This window comes from the organism of the source record quoted next, unplaced genomic scaffold, assembly GCF_019419815.1.
Source record: "Pyrus x bretschneideri cultivar Hongxiangsu unplaced genomic scaffold, Pyrus_bretschneideri_v1 Contig35, whole genome shotgun sequence".
Classification (NCBI taxonomy): domain Eukaryota; kingdom Viridiplantae; phylum Streptophyta; class Magnoliopsida; order Rosales; family Rosaceae; genus Pyrus; species Pyrus x bretschneideri.
The window spans coordinates 5,050,671-5,070,062 of record NW_025999668.1 but is presented as its reverse complement, the minus strand read 5'-3'; the positions used below and the strand labels follow the sequence as shown (position 1 = coordinate 5,070,062).

Genomic DNA, 19,392 nt, shown 5'->3' with positions numbered 1-19,392 from the left:
CTGTTGGAGCCTTTTAGGGATGCTTGCATCGTCAAGTTTTCTCCTCCTAACATCTGAACCACCATTTTCAAGGAAGGATGATCCACCGAGTGTCACTGGATGCACCAAAGCCCTAAAATTGCAAGCTGCTTTGGAATCTTACCATTCCCTTCTTCCTCAATATGGATTCGTTGGTCATCTCCTTCCTCTAGAAGATTACAAATCCATTTTGGATAGTATATTTCATTTGTCGTGTCCTCTATTGTTGAACCAATATTCTTCTTTCCTCCTACCATCTCAAGTAGCAGCATTCCAAAATTATAGACATCTGCCTTGTAAGACACATTTTCCTGGAAAACACTTCAAGTACAACGTATCCCATGGTCCCCCTCGCTGTAGTCATTGACACTGATTTGATCCTTGGAACATAACTTGGACAGACCAAAATCAGAGATTTTTGGCGTGAAGTTTTGGTCAAGCAAAACATTACCAGGTTCGATAGCGAAATGGAGGATTCGTAGATCACATCCCTGGTTCATTTGGCTTGGCCAATAGCAATATCTTGCAACTTATCCCAACCAAGGAAATTACTATCTACAGATGAAATATAATCCTGGAGCGAACCATTGGGAAAGAACTCATAAACCGGAGTTCGTCTAAATCCATCAGCGCAAAAACCAACCAAGCGAACCACACTGACGTGTTGAATATGACCCATTGTTCCCACTTCATTTACAAACTCTTCCCCATTGCCCTTGGAATTGTTAATTACTTTTACAGCAACAAAGCATTCAAAAGAAAGCTTTCCTTTAACAACAGTTCCGTATGTGCTTTGGCCTAACTTGTACTTGAATTGATTTGTAATCCTCTTAGTATCTGCATGGGAATATCTCCTTGGCTTGAGAGCTTTGTAGTCTGCCAAATTTTTATCGACTTTTCAATCAATTCTCTTTTTCCTTTCTGTCAGCGCTAGTGGCGTGAAACAAAGCTAAACACCAGTCCTACACAACTCACCTGTGGCCACAAACGTCTTTGTTTTGCCTGTAAAAGACAGTTGCGTAAATTAGACTGTCATTTCTCGAAATTAATTAATATTTTTACCACATATATAAGCCGCTAATTACATGAAAGCAAAAAATCACAACATGTAGCAGAGTATATCAATCATCATCATTAAAAACTTCATGAGCAGAATACATGCGAAATAATATTTACACGCATTATCCTTACTTGGTTTTCTCCAGTGAACAAATTCAGTTTCGTTCTTGGTGCCATTGTTCTGCCATATACATCTCTTGCCCTCTGCTTCACATTCTACACAATTAGGTTAGACCATTTGGAATGAAGAGTTTGATATTCATTTCCCACCCAACCACCAAATGGAACTAATAAAACATCATACATCTTTGTACAGGACTACAAAGCCGGGAAGCTTTGAAATAATTGAAAGAATGAAGAGACGCCATAAATTCCGTCGCCAGGGCCACCGATGCACTTATTACCGTCGTTTCGCTTTTGTAGAAGACTGATGGGACAAATTAAAGCTGGATGGTGATTTGCAGTGCTTGAAAATAAAGCTTTTATTTGGGAGTAAGCAGGAATAATAATCTTGTACATAACATTTGTGAGAATAGCTCTGCAGAGCATTGATGTTCTTCATGGCATCTTATCTTAAACACTAATGGGATAACTCGGAATTTTCATTATTCTTCTCATCAGTTTTGAGATTGTTTTTACTCAATTCCATTCAATCTGTTGAGAGAGTGTCATTTTTCGCTCATATCATGTTCATACTGCCTACTTTGGTTCATAAAGTTCCACATTTATGCATGACGAAGCTTGTATTAGATGTATATTTTTGTAGGACGTGTCGTTATCAATCACATAACACGTGATTTAGACTTCAAGTCTGTCAACTGACACTTAAGGCAAATCTTGCCAATCATTTCTTCAACATTAGGTGAGGGCAGAGATGGAAGAGATCAAACACGGGCAAGCTTGCTTTCGGCGAATCAAATGCCGCGGTCTAATAATGAACCGTTCTGATTAGGAAGTTTTGTGAAAGATTGTTGTGAAAGGTTTCATTAACTTTATAATTTATGTCGAGTAGACCTTGTCCGTCATCGGCCTTTTTCAGTAGACCATTATCTATGCATGTATTTTCAGATTGGACTCTCGAATCTTCTGCTTCTCAAACAATGCAGCTTGCGTTAGCACGCACGAGAAGAAATGGGGCTTTCAAGGCAAGGTTTAGTGTTCATCCGTGGGGAGGAGGATCCATATTGTGTTCTAGTAGGAAGCACCCTGCTTCCTTACTCTTTAAAGTAAGCAAGTAAACTACCCTTAGGTATACATCAGGTTTTTATTCCTAACTCATCAAATCAAGTAGACTGACTTTTAGTTGACGTGGCTCTTTCCTGACATCGTCACACCCTGGATCCCGTTGTGTTTGGGGTTTCTGATAAATGATTGAACTTCACAGATGAATTGCTTGTCTCATCTGTGTTGATTAAGATCTCCCCTGTTTTTCTTGGCAATAAACTCCTGATCATTTTCTGTTGTGGTTTGTGTATACTTTAATATTATTCGTTTCTTTTAGGGATTTGAATGCGGTTGATTTTGTTCTGTACCTTGTTTGTTCAGTTCATTTAACTTTAAGATTTGTCACTTAGTAACGATCTAGTAGTATTCATTTTCATTTGTAATTGAGAGATTTTAGGTTCGATTCTCGTCAAGGCGAATTTGAATCACATAATTGCTAGCCCATTAGTGTAGATAATATTGTTTATTCAAAAAGAAAAAAAAAACCTTCAACAAGACTTTTTTTTTAGAAAATGTTAGTCTTAACATGTTTTTCAAATAATATCTCTCTAGTGTGGTGGCAAGTGATACATACAACTAACATTCAATGAGATAAACTCATTACAAGATGTGAGCATGTACACAGTCATATCACAATATGGTATACCAATGTAGTACAAACATGTGATCTCTATAGTATTTTGCTTTTTTTTTTTATTTATATTTGTTAATAGAAAGGATAATTTTTACCGATCCTTAGGATTACACACAACATCATGTAGAACATATTGAACGATGAGTAGACTCCTCACATTAATCTACATAACTATCAAATATGGTTAAATTTGGACTCCTGCACATGGGAAGCCCATACTTGACTTGCACATGAGCTACTTTATGAATTGGAATTAATTGTGGTCCGGGGACCATTGCTTTGATACCACCAAAAGTAGTCATGGTGATCCTAAATTACGCTTGAAATTGACATGTGATGGTAGGATAGTAATGGTACAATATAAAATTCATAAGAGTCATTGAGGCTCATACATACAATATACATCAGAGCTTCATCGTAAATAAAGTACAACAAAGGGTAACAATACCTACTCTCGAGTGCACTACTCACACAACTACATCACCTGAAATCTTCTCCTCTAACTGCTACCGGTTACTCTGCAAACAACCTTGTGCCATGGGAATAGTGCATGGGGCAAAGCAAAACCTAGATAAGTTGCGAAGCTCGTATAAGCGACAATAATACAACATATGTAAATATAAGTAAGATCAAATGATTAAATATAAAAGTAGTGGCTACGTCCACATAGGACTTTCCTATGAATATTGGATCAATTCATCAATCTGATTACCGTCATTATCATTTCATGAATCTCTTCAAATTTTGACTCACCACTAGCCTTTCATCATTTTCCGAATAATCACAAGGGTCCAATTACCACATATTTTATAACATAACCAACATACACCTCATTAAATACGTACATGAATGGTTCCTCAAATCTAAATCTCACCACATGTCTTTTGAGATAATTATTAGTCATCATACAACCCGAAGTTGTGTAGGAATGACACACCATCAATACTACCAACACATGTAGGTATGAGATCGGTATCTTTTTTATATATCTTTGCATCTCTTTTTGTATCGAGCAGGAATGAGTCACATTCGAATTCATTCTCTTTTAGGCAACACTATCATTTAAATTGTTCGATTCAACTGTTTCTAGATTGAGCCCACATGTATTCAATCTCTTCTTTAAGATATGTAATAAACTAGGTCTAGGGCCATAAAGAGATACAATTCGATCAAATCCTACAATAGGTAACTGATGAGTCGATATTATCCTATATATTTTACCCTAATCTTAGTATTAATTTTTTGGTTAATTGGTAGAATTTTAATACTTTGAATTATATTTAGGACATTCGACTTCCTCTTTAGCAAAAAGTATTCAAACGGATGAATTTTGGAGTGATTCTAATTAGAGGATGTTTGTTAGTCTTTCAATGTGTTCGTATCAAAGTTTCAAACTTTTATATCAAGCGGTTTAATTATGGCGATGAAATAAAGAAGCAGCACGCAGTGCTGTCAAAGTGACGTTTTGGGCTTTTTGGCATCCAAGATGATGTCTTTTGGGTTCGAGTCCTTTTGCAATTATGTTCGGGGCATCTTAAGCTTTGGGCCTGTTTTGGTGCCTTGAAGATCCAAAAAACGTGGGATTCTTTGTGGCTGGGCAGCCCAAAGTTAGAATAGGAATGTATTTCCTAGTTATCTTATTTTATTATGTTTCCTAGTTTTTAGAAGATCTTTTCTAGTAGTCTAAATAAGGCTATTTAGCCATTACGGTTAGAGGGAGAGACGCATTATTTTGGAGAATTTCAGACTTTTTAACTGCGAGGTGTTTTCAATCCTTTTTCTAGTTAATGATATTTTCTTTAGTTTTTATTATGATTATGCGTAACTAATTACTATTGCTAGGGCGAAGTCATGAGCCTTAGCATGCATTTGTGATTTTGTTAATTTGCTTATGAATGGATGCATGCTTGCTTTGAATTATTAATCACCACGATTAAACTATCCAATTGTCTTAGTGATTTGCGACCATTAAGGTATCTAGACAAGTAATTTGATGCAATTTCTGTTGAAACACCACCCTGAAATTGAGGAGGGCTTCTTGTGATTAGTAATTGTAAGTTCACTTAGGGCAAACATCACACTCTTAAGGGTTGCATGGTTTTTCAAAGGGTTTTCACAAAGTTTAATGAGTCTTGCATGTTTATATTTGATCTGAACATCACAGACAGATTGTGGTTTTTCAAAGGGTTTTCACAAAGTTTAATGAGTCTTGCATGTTTATATTTGATCTGAACATCACAGACAGATTGTATGTTAGATGTACGTTTTTACTTGAACATCACGAGGAGCATATGCATTAGGAAAATTGGTAAAATTGCATAGGATTGTTAGTGATGACGGCATAACCCTAGTATTTAAATTACTTTCCAAAATCGTTTTCTTTTGCTTTCTTTACTTTGTCAATTATTTAATTATTTTTATTTAAATTTGTTTTTATTATTTTAAATTTCAAAATCAACCTTTTCGAAACTTTGTTTCAAATAATTAGCTACAAATTATTCTTTCAATCCATATGGAAAACGACCTTACTTGAGCTGATATACTACGATAACATTGTACTCTTGCAAGTATTTTTTAGTGGTTTTATTGCTACTTTTACATGTGGTAAAAATCCTATCAATAACCGAGCAGGAAGTGGTCCCCATTGTTGATTAACCAAGCATAGTCATTCCTAAAAACACTTATTGGCGGTGATCACCCAATGCGGATTAACCATGTGTGATCACTCCTAAACCACGTATAGCAATACCTAGGTAACGAGGATCGCCTAATGCAAATTAACCAGGTGCAACCCTAGGGTTGTCCAACGCGGATTAACCAGGCGCAATCGATAAATAGTATGGTTCTCCAATGCGGATTAACAAGGAGGGACTATCCATGAACCACTGCTACGTGGTGCAAATTTTGATGCTGCATTACCCCATTACACTGGGTTAGTGGTCCTTTACTAGCCCTCTTAATTCACAATCATTTGAAACACAGCATAGATATATTTTTCGATAACATTATCAGGTAAACATGTCATAGTAGCACCCATTATCATAAAATCATTTGTAAATCCATGTTGTACCACATAGTATATAACAAGGAAGTTTCACAGGTAATAACCATATTACATAATATTAAAGTGACTCACTTGAAGTTCTTTGCATTTTTAGGTTCACAGACATTGCTCCAAGGACCCTAACACATTATATAAAACCCCACTTAGGAAACTTAGTAAGATCGGAACATAAAATGAGGCAAAGTGTTACTTGCATGTAAATCGAGATGCACATCAACCAGGAATGACATGTCATTGTGATGAGCCAACTAAGCTCCATCAAGTCTCAACAACATAATATATAGTAAATGACACACTACAATAATTTGGGCACGTTGACAAAAAAGTCAACCGTCGGTCAAAGCAGGCACTAGTAATGTCAACAATACAAGGTTATTCAATCCAGAAGATCCAAACACCACATGTTCCAATCCTTAAATTTCTAAGGGCCTCATTATGCTTCCAAACACAACGTATTACAAATTGTCAACGATCCAACGGTTGGACCGCCTCCAATCATACAAAAGAGTGGTGGTCCAATTTGATCACCGCACCAAATAATTGAATCTTGAGAAACCAAGCTAGACACAAGTTCACAAGGTCACTAGAAGGTTTATGGTACTCAGACAACACCTAAGGGCCGCTCCCACGCACTGCCACATGGAATGGTAGCCTTAGTGGAGGGTTTGAGAAATTCGGATTTTCAGCCCTAACTGAATGAGCTTCAAATTCACATGGTAGATAGACCTCGATGAATGGATATTTTAGCCGGAAACTAGCCAAAATCATCGGAGAAAACCAGATTTCTAGGGTTCTAAACACCCAAATCTAAAACAACCAATGCACAAACCAAGCATACCAACTTGAAGATCATGAAAAGTAGATGATGTTTCTTACCTCACTCGACCAAAATGGTTGCCGGAATCATGGGAGATATGATAACTTGCTGAAAAACCCTCGGGACTTTGTGGCTTCGACCTAAAAAACGTGTTAGAAAATGAAAAATCTAACACCTCCAAGATGTTGGGTTCATCGAGAGCTTTCTATAGATACCAAAATCACCCAAAACGGAGGTCGGATGGAGGAGAAAAGACCATGGCAAGCAACGGGGTCGGTGACCTGATCGCCAACTGCTTTATTTATAGCACTCTAGCCAATAACTGAATTGCCTTTCTACTTAAAACGCTTCTAACTTCTTCTTTTAATCAGTAATCAAGATCAATTTGGGCCTATGCCCTTGTAGAATTGAGCTCTACCTAACCAACTCAAGAGTTAACCAAAAAGATCGAGAAACATTTGAAATTATCCTAATACCCCTAACTTCACTTTTGTCAAAATTGGAGAATTTAACGAAATAATTTCAATTAAATTTCCAATAGGTTGAGATATCTCAAATGTAGTCTTTGAAAATAGGTGTCTCAAATTAATGTGCTCTTTCCTTCACAAATCTATAAAAAAAATTTTTGTTATATAGTAATGTGGCACATACTGGGTCTCATCTGTCTAATTAAATATTGCCATGTGGATTAACAATATTTAAATAATAAAAAATAATTTAGATTTTTATATAAATGGAAAATGAAAAAAAATCTTCTTCTTCACCACTCTCACTTAAACATGTGGTACTGCAGTGGCTTGGCGCCGGAGCGGTTGGGAGGCAACAGGAGAGATAGGTTGCTGGGATGGAGGCTGATCGGAGAGGGAAGAGACGGGGCTGCGACTCAGGATGGAGGTTGATCGGAAAGGGAAGAGACGGGGCTGTCATTGAAGGTTTCTTTTTCTACTATTTATGTTTTAATTTTATTTTAGAGGTTTTAATTATATTAAAATAATTTATTTTTATTATTTAACTAATTTTAATTCACCTGATAATATTTAATTATATTTGTGGAACTCAGTCATGTGCTATATCAACACATAACAAAACTTTTAACAAAGTTTTGACAGAAAAAGCCCATTCATTTTCGACACTCATTTTCAAAGACTATTAACTTTACGTATCATCGTAACGTGGGTAATCAATTTTAAAAATTATTTGTGATAAAAATTCAAAAAGAAATTAAAATAATAAAAGCTAGAGTTTGAAGTAGTGGTGGAACCCAAACCCAAAGGAGTAGTGCCGAGCAATTAGGGCTCTCTTACCTCCTCCTGCTCCATTCTCTGCAGTGAGGACTAGCACACAGGCGCAGAGAAGGAGACAGAGGAATCGAAATCTTAGGGTTTCAGAGGAGGATCCGTCCCGTAAGTGCTTATTTCTACTTACTCTTTTGCTTCTTCAAATTGCTTGCTTCCGTAACGTGGATGTTTAAATCTGTAAATCGAGCTCACTGACCATCGCTAGTCACTGATTTGTTGCGTTTTTACTGATGATTGAGTTTTGAGATATGGTGGGTTGATCTAATGGCTGTAATGCAATGTATGTTCAGTGAATTTGAGTAGGAAGGAATTGTGAAGAAATGGATAAGTTCTGTGGTGGTTGATTTGATAGTTGATTTGTTGTATAATGGGCAGTGAAGTAACAGGGATTTTACGGTGCGAATGGCGGTGTTTGAGAAATGATATGGGTCTGTAAGATGAAAGTGTGGGTTATGGCAAGTTTTAGTGAACTAGGATGGTTTGATTATGTTTAATTGAAAGTTACAATTGATACGGGTACTTTCGCTGTTTCCTTTAGGTTTTGAAGGCTTGGATTTTAGCAGAGAGATTGGATGGACCAGGTTAGTGATGGTTGTGCCATTATCTTGGCTTCTGATCTTTGATTGTTGTATTTTTGTATCGATAGATTTTCTCTGATTGTGATGTTTGCGGTTTTGTAGTACGTGAAAGTTGAGAAGATTGGTGAAGGAACTTATGGAGTGGTTTACAAGGCACGTGATCGTGTCACTAATGAGACTATAGCTTTGAAGAAAATTCGCTTGGAGCAGGAAGATGAGGGAGTGCCAAGCACTGCTATACGTGAGATTTCCCTCTTGAAAGAAATGCAGCATGGGAACATTGTCAGGTATTTATTACATCCATGTATTGGACTAATTTCATCAATTTAGTAGTTTATGAGATAATTTTTGGAGTTTTAGAACAGGTTGATCAAGAGATTGATGATTTTCCCAATCTACAGCTTGAATTTACATGTTTGGGCATTCAGCTTTTCTGAATCATAGAACTTCTAAAGGCATTACCTGTTGTTGAGGAGATGAAAAGTAGACTTTGATCTCAAGTTAATATTTTATTTTTAGACCATATTTGATTTTTAGTTGTATCATGTTCTTCTTCCTATTTGTATTCTGTTCTTAATGGAAACTTAAACAACTCAATCCTTTTTTTTTAAAGGATACGATTATACTGAAAACAAAGAAAAGATACTGAGAGGCTTGTATAAGACCATCCTGAGCAAAAAAACCACTACAGCTCAGGAAAAAACTAACAGCTCCATATAGCTGACAAAAGAAAAAAGATGAACCAGAAAATAGTTGCCTTCCAATCTAGCAAAATAAGGAGAACGAAATTCCTCAAAACTGTGGGCAAACCGATGCCCACAACACAGACAAAAACTGAACTCTATCCCAAACATTCTCAAAACCGGAGAATATAGCATGACTGACCTTGATAACCACCGTTCTTCTACTTTGCTCTGAGCATGTTGTTTTCCTGGATCATCTGAACTTGACCAGGAAACAAGCATTTCTTTCAGTGTCTAACTAATGCGTGATTTTACAGCGTGGCCCCCAAAAAATAAAATAGCAACGTGGGTCCTCCTAGAAATGTTTAAAACAAAATCCTTCTGTTAAGTGGAAGACAAACTATACTGTTTAAAAAAAAAAAATTGATCTAGTTTTGTAGACACATATCATCTTTCCTTAAAGCTTGGTTGTGTTGCAAAATGATTTATATATTATAAATACTTATGGATATTGCTTGACAGGTTACAGGATGTAGTGCACAGTGAGAAGCGCTTGTATCTGGTTTTTGAGTACCTGGACTTGGATCTGAAGAAGCATATGGATTCTACTCCTGAATTTGCAAAGGACCTTCGCCAAATAAAAGTGTGTCCCTCTGCACATTGGAAGTTCGGGCATTCTTTGATATAGAAACTTTTACTTTTAGAAACCTTTAAATGACATGGTGTCCATTGAGTAGTTATGTGGTCAGAAAATTATGGTATTTCATCTCAGGTGCAGTGTTCTATTTTTGTTTTAAGAAATTTAGCTTTACTAAATAAATATTAGGCTATCATCTGGAAGCTTTGTATTTAGTTCCTTCTATTACATTTTTCATTCATTTACCTGTGCAATTCTTCTCTTAGTTTGCGAAGCAGATTTCAAGTCCTTATGGCCCAAGTAGTGTGATGCTTGTGATCCTTAATTCTAGTTTCTACTGAGGTTACCTTACATCAGTCTTGGAGTTTTCTTGTGTTACGTAATCTATCCCGATTTTGACAATAAACTATTGAATTACTACACTTACAATGGAATTTAATTGGTCATGTCCTCTTTCTGCAGCTGTTTCTTTACCAGATTCTCAGAGGCATTGCTTACTGTCATTCACATAGGGTTCTTCATAGAGATCTTAAACCCCAGAATCTGCTGATAGATCGTCGTACCAATGCACTAAAGCTTGCAGATTTTGGACTGGCTAGAGCATTTGGTATTCCTGTTAGGACGTTTACTCATGAGGTCTGAATGCGTCTCTAGTAGATCTTGAGATTTCACTGTTGCTGTAAAATTCAGATTATTTTTCTTTTCTTAGCAATTGAAAGTGACAAAAAAAAAGAAAGATGTGGCAGTTAGTAACAGTAATATGATGCAGTCACATGTACTGAAATTAAACTTTCTAACAGCAACATTTCGGTTGTTTGATATGTTAACAACTGAGAGCTATTGGTGTGTGTGGGTGTGTGCTTTAATGTTAAAAAAAAGTGATTTATTTATGGTGGTTCGGCATAGGTGGTGACCCTCTGGTACAGAGCGCCAGAGATACTGCTTGGTTCTCGCCATTACTCCACTCCAGTTGACGTGTGGTCAGTGGGTTGTATATTTGCTGAGATGGTAAACCAACGGCCTTTATTTCCTGGGGACTCTGAGATTGATGAATTGTTCAAGATATTTAGGTGAAAGATTCCCAACCAAATCTCTATGCTTTTGTTTCCTTATTTTTTCCCTTTTCATGGAAGTCATATGCATCCAAATGTTTGTAAACCATATAATGTATTGCATCATCCTCAATAGATCCTATCCTACTCACACTGTTGCTTTTCATATGAAGAATCATGGGTACTCCGACTGAGGATACATGGCCTGGAGTGAATTCTTTGCCTGATTTTAAATCTTCCTTTCCGAAGTGGGTTGCTAAGGTAATAAAACTTTATGTGTGTTGCTATCTACTCCCATTATAAAAATCGTCAACCTATGTGCTATTGATAATATTAAGTAAAGCATCCTTTACTTTGTAGGAGTTGGCAAGTGTAGTTCCAAATCTTGATTCAGCTGGTGTCGATCTTCTCTCGGTAAGTTCAGATTCAATTTCTGCACCTCATTTGGGAAAAGTTGTTCATATATGTACATCAACACTGTGATTCAATTGTGGGTATTAATACAAGTGCCTAGCTGATCCCGCAAAGGTGTTAGTAATAACATATGGGCGGAGTACTAGAGTAGAACTTGAAAAAGGAAAAGAAACAAAAAAGGGTTCCTGGACTTTGATATAGCCTGGAAGCAACTGCATATGGATGTTTTTTGTTGTCCATTGTTCGTTCTACATGATAATTTGTTATTTTCTTTTAATGAGTCATTTTTGTTGTCCATTGTTCATTCTACATGAAAATATCTCATTTTCTTTTAATGAGCCGAATCCTGCAACATGACAACTTGAGGAGTTAGAAGGATTTGTCAATCTCTAAAGTTTTAACGAGTCCAGTCCACATGACATCCAGAAAATTCGAAAGGCCTTGATAGGGGAAGAAAATGAATGATAAACACAAATAAAAGAATATATTTTGCAGTGTCGTTTTTATATCGTTGAAGTACTTTGTTTTTTATGTTCCAGAAAATGCTCTGCTTGGATCCCAGCAAAAGGATTACGGCCAGGAGTGCTCTTGAGCATGAGTACTTCAAAGATATTGCGTTTGTACCCTAATGCTCCCATCTTCACTTCCTGGCAGAGAATGTTTATACTATAGTGTAGCATCCTATGAACTTTGTTTGAATGAGAATTTGTGTGTTTGTGATTTTTCCTCCTCATTCCTCAGACATAGTTCCGATTCGTTGATTTCCCTTCAGCGCCTGCCCTCAAGTTTCTTTCCTGTACCTTCAACTTTTACCCTTCATGATATACAGCTTGTAATTGACGGTTCATGTCCTGTGAGAAACAATTTTCCTTCGAGGAATGTAAAAGATAGGTTTGCTTTGGAGATTTTCTCATTTCACTTGTTCAATGGAAATGATGCGATCTCATTTTCATCTTCCTACCCAAGCAGGTTGACCTTAATTTTGGCAGGAGTTCTTCCTGGGTGTTGTTTGTTGAGAAATTTTTATGATTGATAGCCAAATGTGTGCCCTGTTATGTTGTCAAGTGAGATAGGAACGCTTAGATTTTGGAATTACTTGCTTCTCAAGTTATCTCACTGGCTTGCTGCATTATAGCGAGGGTAATTATGTTTTTCGATTCTGGCAAGCATGGCAGAATTTTATTTTTAATGTTTGGTTGGGAAATGATAATCACACTCTTTTTCTTCCGCTATACACATGCTTAGTCATGTATGTTTTTCCATTTGATTGTTCAATTTGGTGATTAGAAATAAAGAAGGGTATGCAGGAGAAAGAACAATGGTGTGATTATCAATGGGAGGTGATTTTCACTTTTTTTGGCCTCTTAGACACCTATTTTTTGCCATCATTTTTTGACGTCAGATTGAATAAATCAAATGAAGACTACTGACATGTGTGTGAGAGGCAAAGAATGACGTGTTTATTATTTTCCTTATCAAGTTATCGTTTGCCATGAGTCAATGACCATTTTAACATAATGACTGCAAAGTGAACTTTTGTCATTGAACTGAGTCAATTGACTCTCAATAGTTGAAAGGGAAAAGCTGATTAAAAGAAGAAAAAAATGGAAATAATATTAAGGTGTGACAGCGGAGAGCCACTTACGATTTAGCGATACTTTTTTGACTAGTAAGAGATCTTCAATTTGATTCTCGTAAAAAATATATTCAAACAAAATTATATGGTAGGTTTGTTGGGTGGCTTAGTCCAATTTAAAGTTGACAGAGGAAAACATTGTTGTTCTGCCATATGGTGATGGTGTTGCTTCACACATCTCCTCGTTGCTTGAAGCAAATGTTGAGGCAGTGTTGCCATATTTTCCTTACAGTTGCCCACATTTAAAAATGAGATGGCGTCCACGTGTAAATTTGACACTTCAACTACCTATGTACGGAAAGAGATCATCTCCGGATCTCTTCCTTCAAAACCCACGGATCAAGTGATTTGGATCCTAAAAATTTGATTCAACGGCTAAAAACAGAGAAGTTAGTAAAAACTTTTAAAAGTTATAATAATTTTTAGCCGTTGGATCAAATTTCAAAGGTCTAGATTACTTAATCCATGAGTTTTAGAGGAAGAGATCTAGAGAGGATATCTTTCCCAAAAATAAAGGAAATATGATCGCTAAGGTTGTAAAATGAAGAGAAACTTTTATGGGGATGTGACAATGTGGCAGTGGTAGTGACACCACGGCTTGATAAAAAGTGACACGTGTACAAGTTTAATTACATACCACGAGCATGAACATTTTTTATTAGGATAATGGTTTTCATTATATACTCTTCTGCCGCATCTTTTCCCTTTTTCATGTAATTAATTTTTATTTGATTTATCCAATCGAAGGTTAGAAAAATCATTAGAGTCAGTCAATTCTCTTTCAGTCAAACAATAAAGTGCTTATTATCGTTATTGTACGGATTGGGCTTAGATAATGATGGGATTCTATAGACTTGGAGTAAATTGATAAATAGAAGTCAAAACATTTAAAGGGTATGATTGTTAAGTTAGGCAAATATATATAAACATGTTTACATAAGAACATATACAATTCATCTTGTCTTTGCTTCGATTGATAATGATGTCGTCGAAAGAAAGCAAGAGAAGAGAAGGCCTACCAGAAAAGGAAGGGGACAGACCAGTTTGAAGCAAAACCAAATGCAACACGCGTATGGAAGTAGAATGTTATATATACGTGGTGGGTTTTTCATTGGTGGAAGCAGATAGAGATAAAGGGCCAACTAGATTTGGAACTTGTTGGAGTGACAAACAATTCAAATGCAGAAAATGGAGAGCCTTGGAAGTAATTCCATTTCCAATAGTAGTGGGAGGCTGTCAACGGAGGAGAACGACGATGAGGAGATTTCGAGGTTGGCAATATCGGCATACCACGCTAAAGAGGAAGAGATCGAGAGGAAGAAGATGGAGGTTAAGGAGAAAGTTGAACTTCAGTTGGGTCGTGCTGGGGAAGAAACTAGGCGTCTCGCGCAGATTTGGGAAGTAAGTCCTATAAATTAACTCTGCTGTTTATTATTTTTATATTTTATACCAAGCAACACTGGTATAAGTAGGAGAATGCTCTAAATTAATTAAGCTGCAAGTCTTGCATAACTCGATCGCTTGCTAATGAAGTTATGATATATATTGCGCAATCTTTCCAACCTAGTAGGAGCTGGAAGTGATGGGAGATCCCATGAGGAGGGAACTTGCAAATGTAAGGAAGAAAATCGACATGGCTAATCGAGAGCTGAAGCCGCTGGGACTGAGCTGCCAGAGGAAGGTGCAATCTAGCATTTTACACCAATATAAACATTCGATCAGGCATCTACTCTGCTGGCATTATATGTATATATTCTTGAAAATTAGAAGAAAAATAAACATCATCTTATCTGTCAATAAACAGGAAAAAGAATATCAAGAAGCCCTGGAAAGCTTCAATGAAAAGAACAAAGAAAAGGCTCGACTTGTAACCACACTTACGTAGGTAATTAAACATAATAACTAAATTATCATTAATTAATTGTCCAATCCTCAAATTTAACTATTTTTATAGGCATGGCCTTCTGCACTAATCGGAACTTGCTTACAATTTGTTGTAATCTGCTTAATTACCAGCTGTTGACCGAGAGTGAGAAGCTGAGGATGCAGAAGCTAGAGAAGCTGAGCAAGAACATAGAACCAACACTCTGAAATTTTCTATTTCAATTTGCATCTTTTCCAAAAAGATAATTATCAATGTAAAAGATTAAAGACCGAAGAGGAACCTGCATTCAAAGTTTTATATTAAAACACCAATGCATGCAATTACTAATTTAAATACGACATGCATGATTTTGCAGCTTATATATTTCATCAACGTCAAATGTGATGGAGTCTAAATTCAGTAAGTTAAAATCATAAATTTACATGACGCGTACACATTAATGTATTAATAAAATTGACTAACGAGGAAGAATATACAAAACAAAGAATGATTTAATGACTTGTATGTATATGCACTTTGAGACATTAACAAAATTCATTCAATGATCAATTTATGTGAGAGCATATGACATCTTTTTGTATAAATAAACAATCTTTATGATTCTCTTATAAAAATCCATGTAGTAAACCAACATTATCTCCTAATCTTAATATAAGTCAGTAGCCACTTAGTGCTACGGTTTAGTGGTATTCTTATTCACTTACAAGTGAGAGATCTTAGGCTCAATTCTCGCCAAAGGCGAAATCGAGTCACATTATTGCTAGCTCATTGTGAAACTAAGTCCATCATCTCCCCTTAATATAGATAATATTGTTTGTTCAAAAATAAAAAAAAGTGAGTAATTACCGAACTCAAACATCTAGGCAAAGTACACTTTCACTTTTGTCACATGTACTTCAAGGAATCCTAGTTGTACTCCAAGTCACTTGTATAAATTTATACTCTGAGGCATCAATATATCTAACAAGATACTCTTTGGATCTTTCTGGTGAGGATCTTAAGAATCTGTGAATCATATCTGTTCATCGTACATCGTGCGATCAGTTTTTGTCAAGTACTGTTTATGTTTATTTTTAAATAAAAATATGTAAAATAATTTATGACCTCACGATGTATGATGAATGACCATGATTTACGAATTCTCAGGATCCTCACAAAGGGGATCCAACGAGAATCCGGACTCTCAATACATTTCATTCACTTCTCTAGTTTTTATATATTATTTAGATCTGTTTTGGGAATAAAGGGTAGGTAGTCATAAAAGAACAAGAATTCAAATTTAAATCCTATTAGGTTTTTATAGTATCTTTTAGATAATATCCTATTTCAGTTGTAATACCTAATTTGTAAGGAATTTACCTTTTCTATTGCTATAAATAAAAGGCATAATAGGGTAAGATAACACACCTCAAAATTCACCAAATCTCTCTCTTTCTTTGTGTATCGCATTTCCCTCTCTATAATTCTTCAGTTAAATAGGCATACAACAAGTTATCAATAATAACACACCTCAAAATTCACCAAATCTCTCTCTTTCTTTGTGTATCGCATTTCCCTCTCTATAATTCTTCAGTTAAATAGGCATACAACAAGTTATCAATACGCTCTTATTGACGCTAAGAAATTGAAGGTTCGTGGAGGAGGTTCTACAAATTCAAAGGCTCAATTTTTGTTTTCAACCAATTAGGTTCTCCTAAAACACAAGCTTGATATCTTATGAGCCCCTGTTTTGCATGAAAACATTCTCCATAATGCAAGAACCCCCAATCTATTATTTCATAATTTTACTATTATATATTTGTATATTTGCATATATTTGTCAATTTATATAAGAATGTTCATGCACACACTATTGATATATATATATATATACAAGCCCTTTAAGGGGCGGGATCCCCATTTTTTTCAAAAAAATTAGGATTAGTTGTGAGGCTCACTCCATATCGAATTTCAACGATCCAAATAATCTATTTTGTAAGACTTGATTCATATAACATCCTTACAAAAATTCAATTCAATTCAAGACCATTTGCCTATTTAATTATCAAGATGAGATTTCCTTGTTTCTTATTGAACAAAGTGTTCATCAATTTCTTTAGACTTAATTGGATGTCTCAAATATTTCCAATTTGGTTAATATTTTGTAAGTATAATCCATGAGGTACACCTTGAAAAATAGATGGTTCAAATCGTTGAAATTCGATGAGGTATGGGCCCCACAACTTTAAAAAAAAAAAAATATATATATATAATACAAATACCGATAAAAGCAAAAATTGGGAAAATAGTGGTCGAGCCACGACTTGGAGGCACGCCGAAGCTATGCATTGAGTCTGTCACGCCCAGGACCCCAGGTCAGTGGGAAAATAACCATGCGTCCGGTGCGCGAGTAAAAATAAAAATAACACGAAAAACTAAACTTTTCTTATAAAAATAGCTTCAAAATCCTTACAAGTGTATAAATTAAAAACTTAAATCTCTCGTCTCTACCACAACCTCAGCTTATCTAGCCTTGTCTTACCAACTCATCTATAAAATAGAAGGGTGAGGGGTGAGCAACAATCACCGTCGCCCAGTGAGTACAATACATGATATGCCAGTCAAGCGTGCCATTTTAATCACTCTAAAAAATACACTAATAATATCAAAGCTTTAGCCACATAATTTCATATCACATCATCCGTTTACGTGTTCATTATATCCTTCATAAATTGTAAGTCACCCTGTGACCCCTAATGGCCATCTGCCCTAATGTCCATGTGTACAGTTTACATTTATCCCTTGAAATAATGCAACACTAAAGTTCTCATGCTCCATGAACAATCTCACACATAATGTATATACTCGCCAAAACATTTCTCGAAAGCTAACATATTTGACTTGAAAATGATAGAGATTTGAAGTACAGAAAAATCACATGATAACTCATGGTTTTTAGTTATCAGAAAATAAGAACATTTTAAACACATCACATAAACCACTCATCTTAATTGATAGCTAGAATCCCGACAAGACAAGCGTACTTACAATCTCCACAAACCTCAAACCCTAGCTCTCTCTCTCTCTCTCTCTCTCTCTCTCTCTCTCTCTCTCTCTCTCTCTCTTTCTTTGTCCTCTCTTTATATATAATATATATACATATATATGTACACACCACAAATATGTGTGGATAGACCTGGCATTTTAAACCCAACCTGTTAAAATTAATATTCGGATGAGTAATAAACGGGTCAAGTGGTTAACCGGTTAACCCGTTAAATAACGGGTTATTTTGGGTGAACTCACAAAAACCCGTTATTGAGGATTTTTGTGTAATTTCAACAGTCCGTTCGTCACTCTTCTCACTCCAACGGAGAAGGAGAAGGAGGAGAAGATCTTTGCTTCGGAAGGTAAACAACTGCTCTTCATTTTCCCGCAATCCAAACAACTTTTCAGTCTTTGCTTTAATTCTTTGTTCGATTTCTCATCAAAATTTTCTATTATTCTATTTATTTTTCCAATATATGTTAAATTAAACCTAGATCTGATTCCGTTGATTAATTAGATTCCTTCAGAAATTCATAACACTACTCCTCTGTTAAATTCCAGAGTGACACTGAAGAAATTGAAGGGCCTCTGTTAAATTCCAGAAATTGAAAGGCCACGCCATCTGCAATGCCACAATCCCACACAGGCCACGCCATTTTTTATCGCAAGGCTTCGGTCAGTCAATACGACTTCGAATCGGACCACAGCACCCAAACCCAAAAATAAAAATGTTAACGGATGAAACGGATGACCCGTTAATTTAACGGGTTAGCTTTGAATGACCCATTAGCTTATTGGTTGGATTTGAATAACCCATTAAATTAACGGGTCAAATTCAACCGAACCCATTCACAAGTCTATGCGCGGACATGCATGCAATACATGCACGGCTTCCCATCAGCCAACAAATGTTTCTAGTGGTGAATAAGAACGAAATGAAAGCCCTCTACTTATAGGCATCTAAAGTCGGCGTGGCATCAGCCACCTCATGCTTGTCTATAACGCCACTAATCAAGGAAAACTGTGCACTCTTCCTAATTCATCACCTCTTGCTATATACTCACAACCACCTCCTGCTTGCATAATTTGTAAATGACAGCTCCTACTAATAAAAACATGAATCACAAAACACTTGTCCATCATATGCAAACTAATGACACCTCCACCTTAATCCTTCCAACTCAAAACCTAGTCATGGTAATGGTGAAGTGTGAGCATGCATAGCTACATGCATCACACGTGAGCAGCTATGTAAAAACTCATCTAAGGTTCATTCTAACTAAAAAAATAACAATAACCACAAATACAACTAAAAATACGGGACCTTACAGAGCCGCTCCTAGCTGGCCTGAAACCAAGTCACGGT

At 36.1% G+C, this 19,392-nt stretch overlaps 2 protein-coding genes and 1 pseudogene across 2 annotated transcripts; 2 read left to right on the top strand and 1 right to left on the bottom strand.

Moving 5' to 3' along the window:
- Window positions 1-92: 92 nt before the first annotated feature.
- LOC125480706 lies at window positions 93-1,254 on the bottom strand (annotated as a pseudogene).
- A 6,808-nt stretch (window positions 1,255-8,062) lies between these two features.
- Window positions 8,063-12,391, top strand: LOC125480735 (cell division control protein 2 homolog). Its single transcript, XM_048591836.1, has 9 exons — window positions 8,063-8,219; window positions 8,653-8,695; window positions 8,795-8,979; window positions 9,898-10,018; window positions 10,475-10,648; window positions 10,919-11,082; window positions 11,238-11,325; window positions 11,425-11,478; window positions 12,018-12,391. Exons 2-9 carry the CDS (start codon window positions 8,687-8,689, stop codon window positions 12,105-12,107), a joined length of 885 nt encoding a protein of 294 aa, XP_048447793.1. The 5' UTR covers window positions 8,063-8,219; window positions 8,653-8,686; the 3' UTR covers window positions 12,108-12,391.
- Window positions 12,392-14,257: 1,866 nt separating this feature from the next.
- Window positions 14,258-15,205, top strand: LOC103929519. The gene is made up of 3 exons (XM_048591734.1): window positions 14,258-14,515; window positions 14,685-14,981; window positions 15,131-15,205. Exons 1-3 carry the CDS (start codon window positions 14,294-14,296, stop codon window positions 15,203-15,205), a joined length of 594 nt encoding a protein of 197 aa, XP_048447691.1. The 5' UTR covers window positions 14,258-14,293.
- The last annotated feature ends 4,187 nt before the right edge of the window (window positions 15,206-19,392 follow it).

Bases quoted from the DNA above. Each gene is read 5' to 3' on its own strand.
- LOC103929519 (XM_048591734.1), top strand. From the start codon at position 14,294: ATGCAGAAAATGGAGAGCCTTGGAAGTAATTCCATTTCCAATAGTAGT. The intron at 14,516-14,684 runs GTAAGTCCTATA...CCAACCTAGTAG, and splicing joins GTCTCGCGCAGATTTGGGAA to GAGCTGGAAGTGATGGGAGA. The intron at 14,982-15,130 runs GTAACCACACTT...CTTAATTACCAG, and splicing joins ACAAAGAAAAGGCTCGACTT to CTGTTGACCGAGAGTGAGAA.
- LOC125480735 (XM_048591836.1), top strand. The intron at 10,019-10,474 runs GTGTGTCCCTCT...CTCTTTCTGCAG, and splicing joins AGGACCTTCGCCAAATAAAA to CTGTTTCTTTACCAGATTCT. The intron at 11,326-11,424 runs GTAATAAAACTT...TTTACTTTGTAG, and splicing joins TTCCGAAGTGGGTTGCTAAG to GAGTTGGCAAGTGTAGTTCC.